This window comes from Diadema antillarum, unplaced genomic scaffold (genome assembly GCF_040938485.1).
Source record: "Diadema antillarum isolate AM-2024a unplaced genomic scaffold, OU_Dant_1.0 scf00000095, whole genome shotgun sequence".
In the NCBI taxonomy this organism is placed as follows: domain Eukaryota; kingdom Metazoa; phylum Echinodermata; class Echinoidea; order Diadematoida; family Diadematidae; genus Diadema; species Diadema antillarum.
This window is the reverse complement of record NW_027270984.1, coordinates 1,371,166-1,384,653: the sequence shown is the minus strand read 5'-3', so window position 1 is coordinate 1,384,653 and position 13,488 is coordinate 1,371,166. Positions and strand designations below refer to the sequence as shown.

General features: G+C 36.7%; 2 protein-coding genes across 2 annotated transcripts in view; one reads left to right on the top strand and one right to left on the bottom strand.

The window, feature by feature from the left end:
• The window catches only part of LOC139718469 (cytosolic 5'-nucleotidase 3-like), a 28,009-nt gene extending 26,538 nt beyond the window's left edge, over positions 1–1,471 (top strand). Inside the window, exon 8 of the mRNA XM_071629941.1 lies at positions 901–1,471. Coding sequence (XP_071486042.1) covers positions 901–1,002 — 102 coding nt within the window. The 3' untranslated portion in view covers positions 1,003–1,471. The remainder of the gene's footprint in view (positions 1–900) is intronic.
• Positions 1,472–9,985: 8,514 nt separating this feature from the next.
• LOC139718468 (peptidoglycan-recognition protein SB1-like) lies at positions 9,986–12,740 on the bottom strand. Its single transcript, XM_071629939.1, has 3 exons — positions 12,654–12,740; positions 11,597–11,705; positions 9,986–11,012 (listed from the first exon to the last, which is right to left on the bottom strand). The coding sequence occupies exons 1-3, from the start codon at positions 12,731–12,733 to the stop codon at positions 10,878–10,880; spliced, it is 324 nt and encodes a 107-aa protein (XP_071486040.1). The 5' UTR covers positions 12,734–12,740; the 3' UTR covers positions 9,986–10,877.
• Between the last annotated feature and the right edge of the window lie 748 nt (positions 12,741–13,488).

Here is a 13,488-nt window from a genome sequence, read left to right as displayed (position 1 = left end):
GTTCTGAAATTGATCAGACTTTGGATGATGAATGTAGGTGGGCTGCCATGAAGTTCAATAATTGTCCTACTTTATCAAAGGTGCTTGTTATCAACAATTGTCTTGAAAAAGGTGTATGTCTGTTTGCCAAGCATGTTTGACAGTAAATTTTCTGCAAACTGCACTTTACACTCATCATGTGAGCAGGCAAATTACACTTTCTTCGAAAGGTATTACCTATTTTCGAGAGATGGTAAATATTGCTTGATGTGATTTAATATTTTGAATGCTGTGACTCACAAACTCATAAATGTGTTCGTATATTACTCCAGAGGCAGTTTGAAGTCAGAATTCAAATAATGATTATTGCCTTGAATACACAAAACCTACTGTTTGTGCCTCATATTCCGCAGAGAACTCATTTTCGCAAATTTTGCAGGCTGAATGCAACTCACAAATTTTAAAACATATGAAGATATGAACACTCCATCCAGCATGAATGCAACATGGAGGTGTACATTACTTTGTCCATTACTGTACTCCAGGAATGCGAATTTAACCAATCACAAAATATTGTCTAGAAGTCCTTATTCACAAAAAATTAAACTCGCTAAATGTATGTCATTTTCAATAGTCCACAGCGTTCTGTCAAAGAAATTTGTTTATTTTGTGCCTGTGATTGGCAACATTGACTGTCTGTCTGTCTGTACATGTTTTTTGTTTTTTGTTTGTTTGATTTTTTTTCTTACTGAGTATGGTTATGTGAACTGGCGTCTACTGCATTGCTTGATTGTAAACTTGTTGAAGACGAGTCCCAAGAATATTCGAGCAGGTGTCTATGGGAAGTGTATGTTATAGCAGAATCAGTCCATCTTCAATGGGTTGATGATGAATGATTGAATCTTTTGTACTCTTCTCTAGATTGAAGCCAACTTGGAGGATTACAAAGCCAAGTACGACATCGTGCTCGTGTCAGATGAGACGTTTGATCTGGCCAACGCTCTGCTGCAGAAGATCCTGTAGAGGAACCAATTATGGATCCCAAGGTGCATCGCCGGAGTGTTCCTTCTTCTCCTCTTATCTTGGGTTTTCCGTAGTAAATTTCCCCCAGCGCCATTGGGAAATTGAGAAATTAATGATATATGAAGTCAGCAAGTAGTATCAATATGACAATTTTTTTCATCTTTTTGTTTTTATCTAAATACCACTGGCAGTGGATTTGTTTTGCATGTCTGTGCCATCACATAGCAGCTGTCGTGGAGAGGATCTCGTATTCAAGATGACTCCAACATCAGGAGAATGGTTGTCAGGGTACCTCAATGAGAGAGCAGCAGTTCGACAATAAACAAAAAAAAAAAATCATCTTATGCATTTTGGCAACGGTGTAAAACAGAGTGTTGTGCATTTATTTTTCCTCTAGAAAAGCCATCCTTGGTGAATGATGCGCTGTCTCATTGTGTAAAATTAGAGTAAAAGAGATCTATAACTGTTGAGACTTACAGGAGACTAAAGCAAAAACATGTACTCTCAAGATTATCAGGTTTATGATAGTTGCTCTCCTTTGCAAAATGCCAACATTGTTGCCGGAAGAAACTGTAAGTAGTCAAGAAAACTGTCACTGAACTTCAGGGAATACCTGCCTACTTTTCATTGCCAGAGCTGAGCAAAGTTTGAGTTGATATTAGGCACGGTCATACTGGCAAAAGATCGAGAAGTTTAAAGATCACGATCTTTAAGATCTCAAAGTTTTGCCAGTGTGACTGCATACTTCCCAAAAACTTCTCGCGAAACTTCCTACTCCAACTAGGGATATTTCCCCCACCCCTGCCAAACTTCTTGATCTTTTGCCAGTGTGACCGCGAGAAACTGAAACTTTGCGATCTTTGCTGTGTGACCAGTCCACCACCTGTTTTCGGGCCGTGCCTCAGAAACACACGGCCATTGTAATGTATAGGTGTCGACTGTCATGTCACAATCACTAACCACCACACTGCGTATTCTTTCTTCTTCCTTGTGCACGCGCACTAATGACCCAAACTTCTCGATCTAAAGATCGGGAAGTTTGGCTGCCAGGGTGACTGGACGACAAAAGATCGCGAAGACTTCGCAACCTTAAACATCTCAATCTTTTGACAGTCTGACTACTCCTAGTGTGTGTCTGCTGTAACATGCCTTTATGTCTTCGTGAGATGATGCTCAGTTGATCGATGAAGAGTTGGAAAAGGAGAGCCACAGCATTTGCAGTGAAGTAGAGTGTTTGAAATCCGTTGTCAAATAATGAAGATTTGTCCTCTGATATCCGTGGTGTCTCATTTATGCTGTGAAGGATGATGGTAGATGTTTGAAGCATCGAGGGCCCAGTTCGTGAAGATGCTTGCCCTTTTTGTAAGTCACGAGTATTGCATTTACTCTGGCAACAACTAAAGCAGGTGTCGTGCCACCAAACTTCCAGAAAGGCTACATTTTGGCGGCCTGATCGTCTAACTAAAACTCAAAATTCATTGTAATGTTTCCTTTTATTTTAGGCCACCACATTTCCTTTTCGAGCCACAAAAATTTCAGATTTATAGATTTCAGTTGCCGGAACGTGCCACCAGGGAGAAAAAAGCAAGTTTAGTGTTGAGCCCTGACTAAGGATAAACTCCTAAACTGACTGACTGTATCTGGACTGCTGCTGTAGTGATTTGCAAATGTAAGTACACTATACTCACAGAGTGCAATCCCCTACCAAGGCTGTAAGGCCACTAATGCCAAAGAACTCTGGCACAAAGGTGGATCTGGATCAGGATCTGAATCCCCTCAAAAAACCTCACTTTTCCTTTTAGTACGACTAAAACAGACCTATCCTGAAAATGTCATCAAAATGTGTTTTTAAGTTTCTCAAAATAACATTGCTAGCAAGACAAACTAAAAAACCAATAATGACAAAAAAAATACAAAAACAAAAAACAAAAAACAAAATCAGCTCTTTCATGGAGGTAGTTATTATAACTTAACAATAATTGCAAACCTCCATGTGAAATGGGCCTTTGATGTTTAGAATGTGAAGATTCTGTCACATACATTATGTATACATATACTTTATTCTTATGTAAGAGAGTACAGTAGATTATTTTGGATTGGTTGAATTTTTATCTTTATCAATGAATGTCAAACTCGCACAAAGTGACAAGGAAGTTGGATCTTTTCATACCTCCGCGTAACAATTGCAAGAGGTATTCAAGCTTGTGTATCATTGGTTGGTCCACTGACCAGTCCATATCTCTCGACCTGTTTTAGGCTTTGCTTTTGTTGCTTTCGTCCAAAAAGCTCAGGAGGTTCTTTCATCATTATATTGGGACTGGCTCAAGGAATGGGGATATTGATCAAGAGGTAGATGCATGATGTTTGAGTGTGGAATAAATTCTACAATAGCCAGGATCAGAGGCTTATAGTCAAAATGTACACAGCCACTTTCTGTCAGTAGTTTGTGGGGGATGTTATTTCATATGCCTATATACATATGTTTCATATCTCTTTGTGGATGGGATGAGATTTGTAAGTTGAACAACAAGTCTGCCAAATATTTCAATTTCTTTGCTGTGTATTGCATAGTCTGTGCATGCAGTTTGTCTGTAATGGAGCATACCATTTCTATGGGCCTTTGATAAAATTAAGTCTCGAGGAATTGTATGTCTTATAAGTGTGTGCTGTCTTATGTATACTCGATTTTAAGAAGATTATGTTCCTGTGTTTGCCAGTGGCTTATATGATTAATTTTGATTAATTCACCCAGTCTATTCAAGCAATAAGTTGAATTCCATTTTTTTTTTAGCCTTCCAGTCCTCTAGGAACCAAAAGACAAAATTGCTGAGCATATGAACTTTTCAAGTTTGAACCAAATTCTGATTTTTGCCTTATGTTTTGAATTGTTTTGTTTGTTTTTATTGTGCATCTGCATTTTTTATTTTTATTAGTATTGTTTTTTTATTTTTTTTTTCTCTGTTTTTTTTTTTTTTTGGGGGGGGGGTTTATGCAGAGGTTGGCAATCCTTATTTCATTTCATTTCATTTCATTTCATTTCATTTTATTTATTTCCACTTTCATAATTGGTTTACAAAATTTGCTTTAAAAAAACAAACATACAAACAAACAAACAGACAAACAAACAAATTAAAATGCATGGTGTCAAATATGATAGATGTATGGGTCTTGTTCAATACCCATAATTGGTTGATGGCTATCCAGAATTTTTAGCATGATTTGTAGAAATGCAGAAAACAAGGTAAAGTCTTCATTCATTCAACAGATTTATACAGGTGAATCTAAACCTTTTTTTTTTTTTTGGTCTATGTATCACTGGACTGGTTTAAAAGCCTACACAGCCTTGCAGTAATTGGGCAAAAAAAAAAGAAGTTAAAATGTGCCTCTTCATTTTACTTTGCTTTTTAGGTCATTGCTGTGTGATTTTTGTATTTTCTTTACATTTTGATATTATGTATTTTTGTAATTCCATAGGCAGGTGCCCATGACAAAAAGAGAGAGAGAAAAAAAAATAATAATGTGGTATATTTACAAGGACACAACAATGAAATATTGCAGATTTCATGTTCTTCGTATGTACTTCCTACGTGTTTTCCTGCCTTCACATTATTTTCGCTGAAAGGGCTATAGCTGCTCAGATTAGATGGTAGTTCTGGTCTAGTGTAGTTTGAGAAAAGATGAAGTTTTCATCCAGACCAGATCTATGGTCTACACTAAAAGGTTCTTTGTGATTCAAGGTCCTCTGGCACACAAGCGAAAGCCCTTACATTTCAGCTGTATAATTTCTCATGCGTACGCCTCAAGAGAGTGCAGGAGGCATTATGTGTGGGTGCACGTCACGAGACCGACACCCACGAGTCATACCATCTACAAGTTATACAGCCCACCAGTCATACAGCCCATGAGTTCGACACTAAGCAAACAAGGCCCACAAGACCAACACATTAAACCCCGTGTTGTATCTGTCGAACTCGTGGGCTGTTTTTACCTATTGTCGGTCTCATGGGCTTTATTTGCCTAGCGTCGAACTCGTGGGCTGTATGACTCATAGGTGTCGGTCATGTGGGATTACCCCTTATGTGTTACTGTGTTTTTCTAAAATTCTAATTAACAATTAATATCCAATTTTAAAACTTCTCTTCCACGTAGGCCCCCAAAACAAACATGATGCAGTCAGCTGCTGCTGACCACGAAAGATTTATTCAAATCCATGAGATTTTTCGAATCATCTTATTTTGGGAAAAGAGAGTGGAATCTATGAGTTGTCTATTGATGATAAAATAGCCTGGCAACCATAATAAAGCATGCATTACAGAGAATCTACAAGAAATGTAGGATACATTGCACATTTTGTTATCGTGTGGGTAGTGAGGTTGTGTTCTCAGGGGAGTGTTCTTTTTCGGTTGTTGTCTTTTATCACAACAACCTTTGTAGCTGTTGCCAACTCTATATACAGAGTTTTAATATTAGCTTTTAATGCATGTCCTTAGATTTTATTTACTTTAACCCTAAATAGACTGGGCTATTTTGGTAGCTCGAAAGACTGGGGGGGGGCCTAAAGGGCCCCCCCTTAAGATCTCGGCCGTGGATCGCGCGATCACCGCGGAAATTTGTACAATGGTAGTGTGCGATGTAATCTACAAGATCGTATATTTAAATTTTCCAAAATAGTATTCTTTTATTTTATTTTGATTAATTATGCTAATTTATGCGAGAAATCAGACTCTTTGACCTAAATCAGTAAATAAAGCTCCAAAAGTGCTAATTTTTGGTCTAATTATTCTTTATGGCATTCTTAGCAAATGTACTTGAAAAAAAATTTGGTATCAAAATTAATTTCTTATTTATTTTATTGTTTTATGAATTTCTTATGTATTTCTTTGTTTTTTCGACCTTTTGTTTTTGTTGTTTTTTTTACAAAATTTGTGGCAGACACTTTTTGAAGCATAATACTCCTAAAATAAATTAATTTTAGCCATTGAGAGTAAAAATAAGCATATTTATATGAACCATGTGAAAAAATCAATTTGCATTGACTTTGTACACAAAATCACATTTTTGAGCCATTTTCGGCCTCACGCGCATGTACAAAAAGTTATGTAACTTCAGAACCGTACCTCCGGGCGTCACAAATTTGGTGTCAAAATGTGCGGGAAACTCGAAAGAAAAAAGTCATAGAGCATCGCGGCAAGAGCATTGCGTGTTGCAGAGTAATCGCACGAAATGTCGGGGGGGGGGGGGCCTTTTAGGCCCCCCCCCCAGTCTTTTTAGGGTTAAACCAGTAAGGGGTGCATGTATCTTCACAAGTTTGAGTCATGCGTGTCTTCAGACTTTTTAGAACTATTTTAAATCCTAAGCTGGGAATTCTTTTGACCTCAGAGGGAACTTGACGAGACGGGGTTAACTATCAGTTTCTCCACCGTGTCGTACAGCTATAGGTTCATTTTGACCTGTTGAGGACGAGTCCCGAGTATACTCGGGCAGGAGTCTATATTGGAAATGCATGTTGTAGCAAAATCAGCCCATCCTCAACGTGTTAGTAATTGTATAAAGACATACAAGTGAGGTCATGTTTTTTGTAAGTAATTTCCTTAAGTGAGTAGTCGTGTATGCTGTCAAAGTCAAGTTGTACTCATTTCTTTTTTTTTAATGTTTTGATTTGTTACTTTTTTGTGAGGCTTTCTTGTATTAAAAGTCTCCTGCTGGTACTGTTTTAGTCATCAGCACTGGTGCCGGGACTCCACTCCTTTGCCAGTGTGACCAGTGCTTTGTAATTTGTACCACTTCAATTTCCAAAAACACACCAAAGAAATGAGTAGGAACTGGGCAATATAATACACACAATCTGAAATGCTTTTGCAACTTGCTCAACCCCCTACCCTATCCCCTATTCCAAATGTTGAATCATTGTGAAGTTTGGAATATTGGACAAATGGTAGTTCAGGTATCAATTTTTTAACCCATACAAGATTTTCTTGGGGGTGGGGGCAAATCATCTTTCTTATTTGTTTGTATTTTTTCCTCGTTTTTTCGTTTTTGGTTCAGTGTATATGACTTTGTTATGGCCTAGATTGTGTCAGTTCACTCTTAAGAATTAGATTACATCAAGACAGTAACATCCCCTTTCCCCCTATATGTACACACTGAAAAATACTGTCCCTTCGCCGTTCATGTTTGTTTAATAACACCGTTCAACTTAGCATGCACGACCATTTAGCTCAGATTTTTCATATTGAAGACATGAGTGAATGCATTTTTCTGCTGGTTTCCGTTGATTCATTCATTAAACATATCAAAATTTTAGCATAAGCGTATGAATTTAAAGAAAGAGTAATGTTCTTTGTAATGTTATAGAGATTATGTCTGGGGAATCTATATCCAAACATGCATGATGGGGTTGCAATTATTCTTGGAACTGTACTTTTACTTGTTTGTCAAGAAATTTATCTATACCTGCAAATGTGTGTAAGTGTACAAAGTGTTATTGTAAGGAAGCATCTTGACACACAGAAGAGAGATAATTGTAATATATGTATATGTTTGCGACTACTTCCCTTCTTATGCAAAGTCTGTATATGTCCCAGAAGAAATGTACAGTAACCATGGATACTAGTAAAGTTTAGTGCAAACATGTACATGCTAATCCCCACTTTGTATTTAATTGACTAAAGCTATAACATCTTAATAAATTGATTATTTACTCTTTTACAAAGAGCTGTGCCGAATCCACTTCTTGTTCTGTGTGAGTTGATGGAACATACATTTTCACAAAATACCTTGCACAACACAATTATCAAATTCTTTCTCTCTTTTTTTCATATGAGATCAGTGAAAGTTTGAGGAAAATCGGACAATCGATGCAAAAGTTATGAATTTTTACAGTTTTGGTGTTGGAACCGTAAATGAGGAGACTACTTGAGTTTATGACATATGTGTGGACACCAACTATTAAGAAAATATAAAGAAACTTCAACATGTTTTCACATTTCTAGCAAAATGAAAGAGCACTTGACTTACCGCTTTCAGAGAGCATGGGGAATAATTACTACCCTTACATATATCAGTATTAAATTGATGGAATGAGTCATTTCATGAAAAATGAATTTTTGTGGAATTCCCTTTATATTTTTTTTTTATATTGTTGTCCACTCATGACATCATAACCTCTAGTAGTCTCCTCATCCAGCAGTTCCAACACCAAAACTTTAAAAATTCATAATTTTTGCATCGATTGTCTGATATTCCTCAAACTTTCACTGATGTGTTCCACTAATATTGCTGCTTTCACTCAATCCACATTTATCTTGGGTTTTGGTTTCCTTTAATTAGTTGCTTAGCTGGCCTATAACTGGACATAATTTTATTTTATTTTTTTTTTTTTGACGATACAAATGTATTGTTGGATTTGTATATGGCTGACATATATGTTTTCCAAACACATTCCTGGCAATAAGTTCAACACATATATACACATTAATACAGATGTATTCTTGGCTTTATTCAGATATATGCATACATACATACATACATACATACATAATACACACATATTTGTGTCTATACATGATTATATGTATTATATGTATACATACATAATATACATATATTGATGTCTATACATATACATTGTACATGTATTATATGTGTACATACATAATATACATATATTTATGTCTATACATATACATTGTACATATATTGTGTGTATACATACATAATTACGTGTGTATGCATGTTTTCGAAATATGCCAACACTATTAATACCTAGTTTGCTTTGAGCACTATTAGAATTTGAAAAACATGTTGATAGCTATTGCTGACGGCCAGCGGAGAGAAAAAAAAAGGGAAACACATTATACATAAATATGATTGCTCAATCTTGGTTTTTGCATTGATAAGCATGTTTATTTTTTATCTAATTGAACTACCTATCTATAACGACAGTACATGTATCCTAAACCAGTATAAAAAAAGTAGTACACTAATTTGCAAATAATTTATACAAAAATAACACCACTAGTATATCTAGTAGTAATCATGTGATTATGTTGTATAGCACTGGAAAGTGATTGGATGTGTAAAAGTGTACGTGTGTCTTCAAAAATGGCAGTTTTAATGCCTCTTGTCTTATTATTGTTTGAACTCCCTTGCTCACTGAACCTCCCGCGGCCATGATTCCTCTCGCAAATCTCAGGACCACCTGCTGACGCTCTTTACGCATGCGCGCGCAGGTGTACAATACATGTATTTCAGCCTAGTATGCAATGTCATCTCCACTACGTCAACAAATAGTCTAACCATGGACCACATGGAAATTTATTAGAGCCTCTTTACAAAAGGGGTCGGTTTTAAACAAAACCATCTTAACCAATGTGATAGGTCGTTGCATGTCCTTTAAGTCTTTGTTTCTTTGTTTTGTTTTTTGTTTTTGTTTACCCTGATTCAGTGATAAACCTGATATAACGAGGTGTGTAACTGACATGATCTAAAAGTCCTCGTTGAAAGACGTTTTCCTGTATTTCGTGCTTGCTTCAGAAAGTAGAGCCAGACGTTGCACGAAACCTGCGGAAGCCAAATGGTTAAATGTAGGTTTCCGAATCGGGGCACGTCCTTCGTCATTGTGTTGCAACCGATCTAACATGTTCGATTTTTTTTTTTTGATTTTTTTTTTTTTGGGGGGGGGGGTGGGGGGGGGGTAAAGCGCTAAGGTTCGTCTGTTCTGTTGTTTGGTTGGTTGGTTTTGCAAATTAATCAAACAGCTCATAAAATCTTCTTTATCCATAAAGAAAGTCATCAAGTCTTGTCCATTGACAGCCCGTCTAATTCTGCGGTTATAGGCGATAAAGTTGATCAGTTGCCATTCTGTCCTGTTCGAAGCGAGGCTCGAAGGCGATTTTGGTAGTACAAATTGTACTAAGAGTCATCTGTTCTGCTTGTGTGTTTTTTTTAGTTGTTGTTCTGCATATTAGTTCAACAAGTTCAAGAACCCATAAAATCTTCTTTGACCGTAAAGAAGGTAATCAAGTCTGCTCCATTAAGAGCCCTTTTCTGGTTTTCAAGATATAAACGAAAAGGATGATCAGTTCCCGTTCTATCGTGTTCGAAGGTGTTTTTAGTAAAGTACTGAGATTCTTCTGTTCTGTTTGTTTATTTTGAAAATCAATTCAATAGCCAACAAAATCCTCTTTGAGATATTGTCTTAAGAAAGTCATAAAATATATTTCCATTAACTGCCCTCCTTTAATGTTGACGAAAGAGGCATTTAAAAAAAGGTTTATCATTTCGATTTTGTCAGACATTCGCAATAAACAAGATCAGGCATTCCGTAGGGCGCGTTGAATAGGATGGTTCATTTTGTTGAATGATAGTACAATTTATTAGCTGTCAACGTTTGGCTACATATTTACTGTTATTTATCATCATTGTCATCATTTCATTAACAGAATTATTCCTCTTGAACAAAAGAGAAGACTTGCTGCATATCCCGATCGAAGCTAATATTGCAGTCGACTCTATACTCAAGCTGGTCCTCTAAACTACTCAGAATGCAAAACAGAGAAGAATATAAAATCTATACATTCATTACAAGTTACACAGAAAACATTTTTATCGAGCCCGCCTGCCCGCAGGAAAAGATATGAATAGCAAAAACAAAACGAAATAAGAAATGAACTATATAATATAAATGATTATAATAGCTATAAAAAAAACGCAAGAGCTTTGGGCTTCTTTGGTTATCAAGTATTTGATTCACTCAATGTTATAGTGAATTCTCATTAGGTGCATGCTTATAGAACAGCTAACTAGTGTCAACTAAACATGCTGCTGGAAGCAGTACTTCTAGCTCATGTAGAGACCATAAAGTCGAGTAGAGTTTAAAAGGTTCTCATCTTGATAGGAATTTCATTCTCAGGAATTTCATTCTCTACAGATTGTTTGTTTTTCTCAGGGGCATGGACATCTTCAAGTTCGTTCCCTGTCTTCTTTGGCGGGAAGTGATCACCAGCTTGCTGTAAGAGTCAACAATGAGAAGAAAAAGGATGTCTGGTTACAGACCGTGAAAAATTGCATGGAGCACTCGTGTCGCACCTAGCCTTTTGCCAAGGCCCTATCGCTGTTTGGTTGTGAGCGAACGGGGGCGAACGAAGCAAGAACAGCCGAGTGCGAAATCATCGCGCTCGGCTGGGCTCGCTTCGCTCGTCCTTTATATAGCCATCAAACTGCGAGAGGGCCTTGTCAAAAAGACTGTAAGTCGCACCATAATGCCGTGCCATGCATTTGATATTTGCTATAGACAATCAACAGTCAACATATTATTGATGGTGGGGTGGTGTGGTATACCTAAGATTTCAGTTCGCTTCTCTTTTTGAGATTGCATAATGTGGTGGCTTTGGCAAGACTTTCGTGGAATATCTAAGGTTCGCTAAAAAGCTTTTTGATTTCATATCGGAGTACCGAAGTCTTATGAATTGTCACTGGTCCTTTGGTTCTTATTTTACTAAATTCAGAGTCAGTTGGGGTTTGCAGCTGGCGTTACCCTTTTAATCCTACATACCCAATGGCAATGTGGTTACCCTATATCAATCCTACATACCCAATGTGGCCAAGACCACATTTCCTCGAAGAGCGCCTCGCCCGGGCACGTCCGAAGAGGTGTTGCTTGACGGTGACCGTAGAGGGTGTAGTTTGCATCCAGTTTATTGCTGCGTTAGCAGAGAATAAGAAGAGCATGTCTTAGATTGTTTATGATGATGTCGATGACAACAATGCTAATCATCATCATCATCATGAGATCTATGATGACGATGATAATGATGATGATTATTGTGATCATTATAATGATAATGATAATAATATGATAATAATAATGATAATAATAATAATAACAATGATAAAAATAATAGCATGCTAATGATAGTAATGATTTTGATAATAATGATAATGTAACAAACAGAAAAACTGACCAGAAATGAAAATTATTTATTAGTGAAAAATTGAGCACAGAAAATGGGATTCCGAATCCCATTTCTTTGCTCAATTTTCCACTAATAATGATAACAATAAGAATGTTGATAACACGAATTATTATTTATCGGTGGATAATACAAAACTGATATTTGTTGTTTTGTTATCTAAGAGTACATTTATATAGCCACAATGTCATGATATCACAGGCGTCTCATTTGCATGCAAATCCGGGATTGAATAAACTATTCACAAACGGAAAATACCTGTATTACTCTACGCATCAGATAATTAAGAGTTCTGAAAATGGGAATGGGCGATTTTCAAATAGGATTTATAGTTACTCCATTATTTTCAAAAGAATTCACACTGATTGGTGATGGAAATCAACGGAAGATCTTGATGCGTGACGTCATAGCCTCATCTCATTTGCATAATCATGTAAATGTGACCCATTGGACTGTTTTGTTATTACAATGTCATGTGGAATCTGAAAATTCAACGAACCTGTTCTTCTTTTGCAGGTTTTGATAAAGCTTTCTCTGTTGTTTGTCTGCACACCCTTTATTAAAGTCAATGAAGTAAAAAATTTCCTCAATTTACTGAAATTGATAATTGTCAACGAGAAAAAAATTAAACAAAGACAACAGAAAATACCCCCACCCCCCACCCCACTGCGTACTCACTTCTCGATTGCACATGATACGATAGACTGGAACGCACTGATCGCCTGTTTGTTGGGAAGTTTGGCCGTGTAGTTACCCATGATGGATATTCCTGTCACGTCAAAGTGAAATTTACAAGAGAAGATTTATTAGACAAAAAAGTCATTTGTCATGCCTGCAAAATGTTATTTTGCGATAACTTTCGGATACAGACTCGATTAACGGTCCTCCCGACATGATCATGGTAGGTAATGAATAATGAACGGAAAAGAAAACATAATTCGCCATTCCTGCAGGGATCCGGTGTCGATATCAATGTGGAGTATAAAGTTTCCGCACAGTGATTTATAGAGATACATCAGGAAACAATCAGGACAGAAAAGTAATTACCATAGCAACGGCAGAATAGAACACAAAGTCACCGCATCTGTGTACATTGGCAAATTGGTGGAATTTTTTATTGGGAAATTATTCAATTCATCCAACCATATTCTACGGCTTTCCTGCTTGTGTTTTCCAACATAGTAAAGATCATATACTTGAACACACTATATACGGCACATGCAATAAGAGCCATCGATTAAGATACTTAACAATTTTGAGCCATTCATTTTTATCCCAACATGCAGATACATCGATACTTTGTACCTGAAGTCGATTCTTTAGTCATTTGGTTAAAAGATGAACTCAGTTGTTGTTGTTGTTGTTATTGTTGTTGTTTTAACCAAAGATATAATAACATTGAAACGTCAAATTCTAAAGGTCACGCAGCACCAAAAGGTAATAAAAATAGATAGCTATGCAGGAAATAAGTAATCAAATAGTGAAGAAAGTAAATGAATCATCTGTTCATTTG

Excerpts from the sequence above, each read along its gene's own strand:
- LOC139718468 (XM_071629939.1), bottom strand. The coding sequence starts at position 12,733 with ATGGGTAACTACACGGCCAAACTTCCCAACAAACAGGCGATCAGTGCG. Across the intron at positions 11,706-12,653 it reads GTATCATGTGCAATCGAGAA|CAATAAACTGGATGCAAACT; the intron begins GTGAGTACGCAG and ends CTGCTAACGCAG. Across the intron at positions 11,013-11,596 it reads TGTGGTCTTGGCCACATTGG|CAAGCTGGTGATCACTTCCC; the intron begins GTATGTAGGATT and ends TGACTCTTACAG.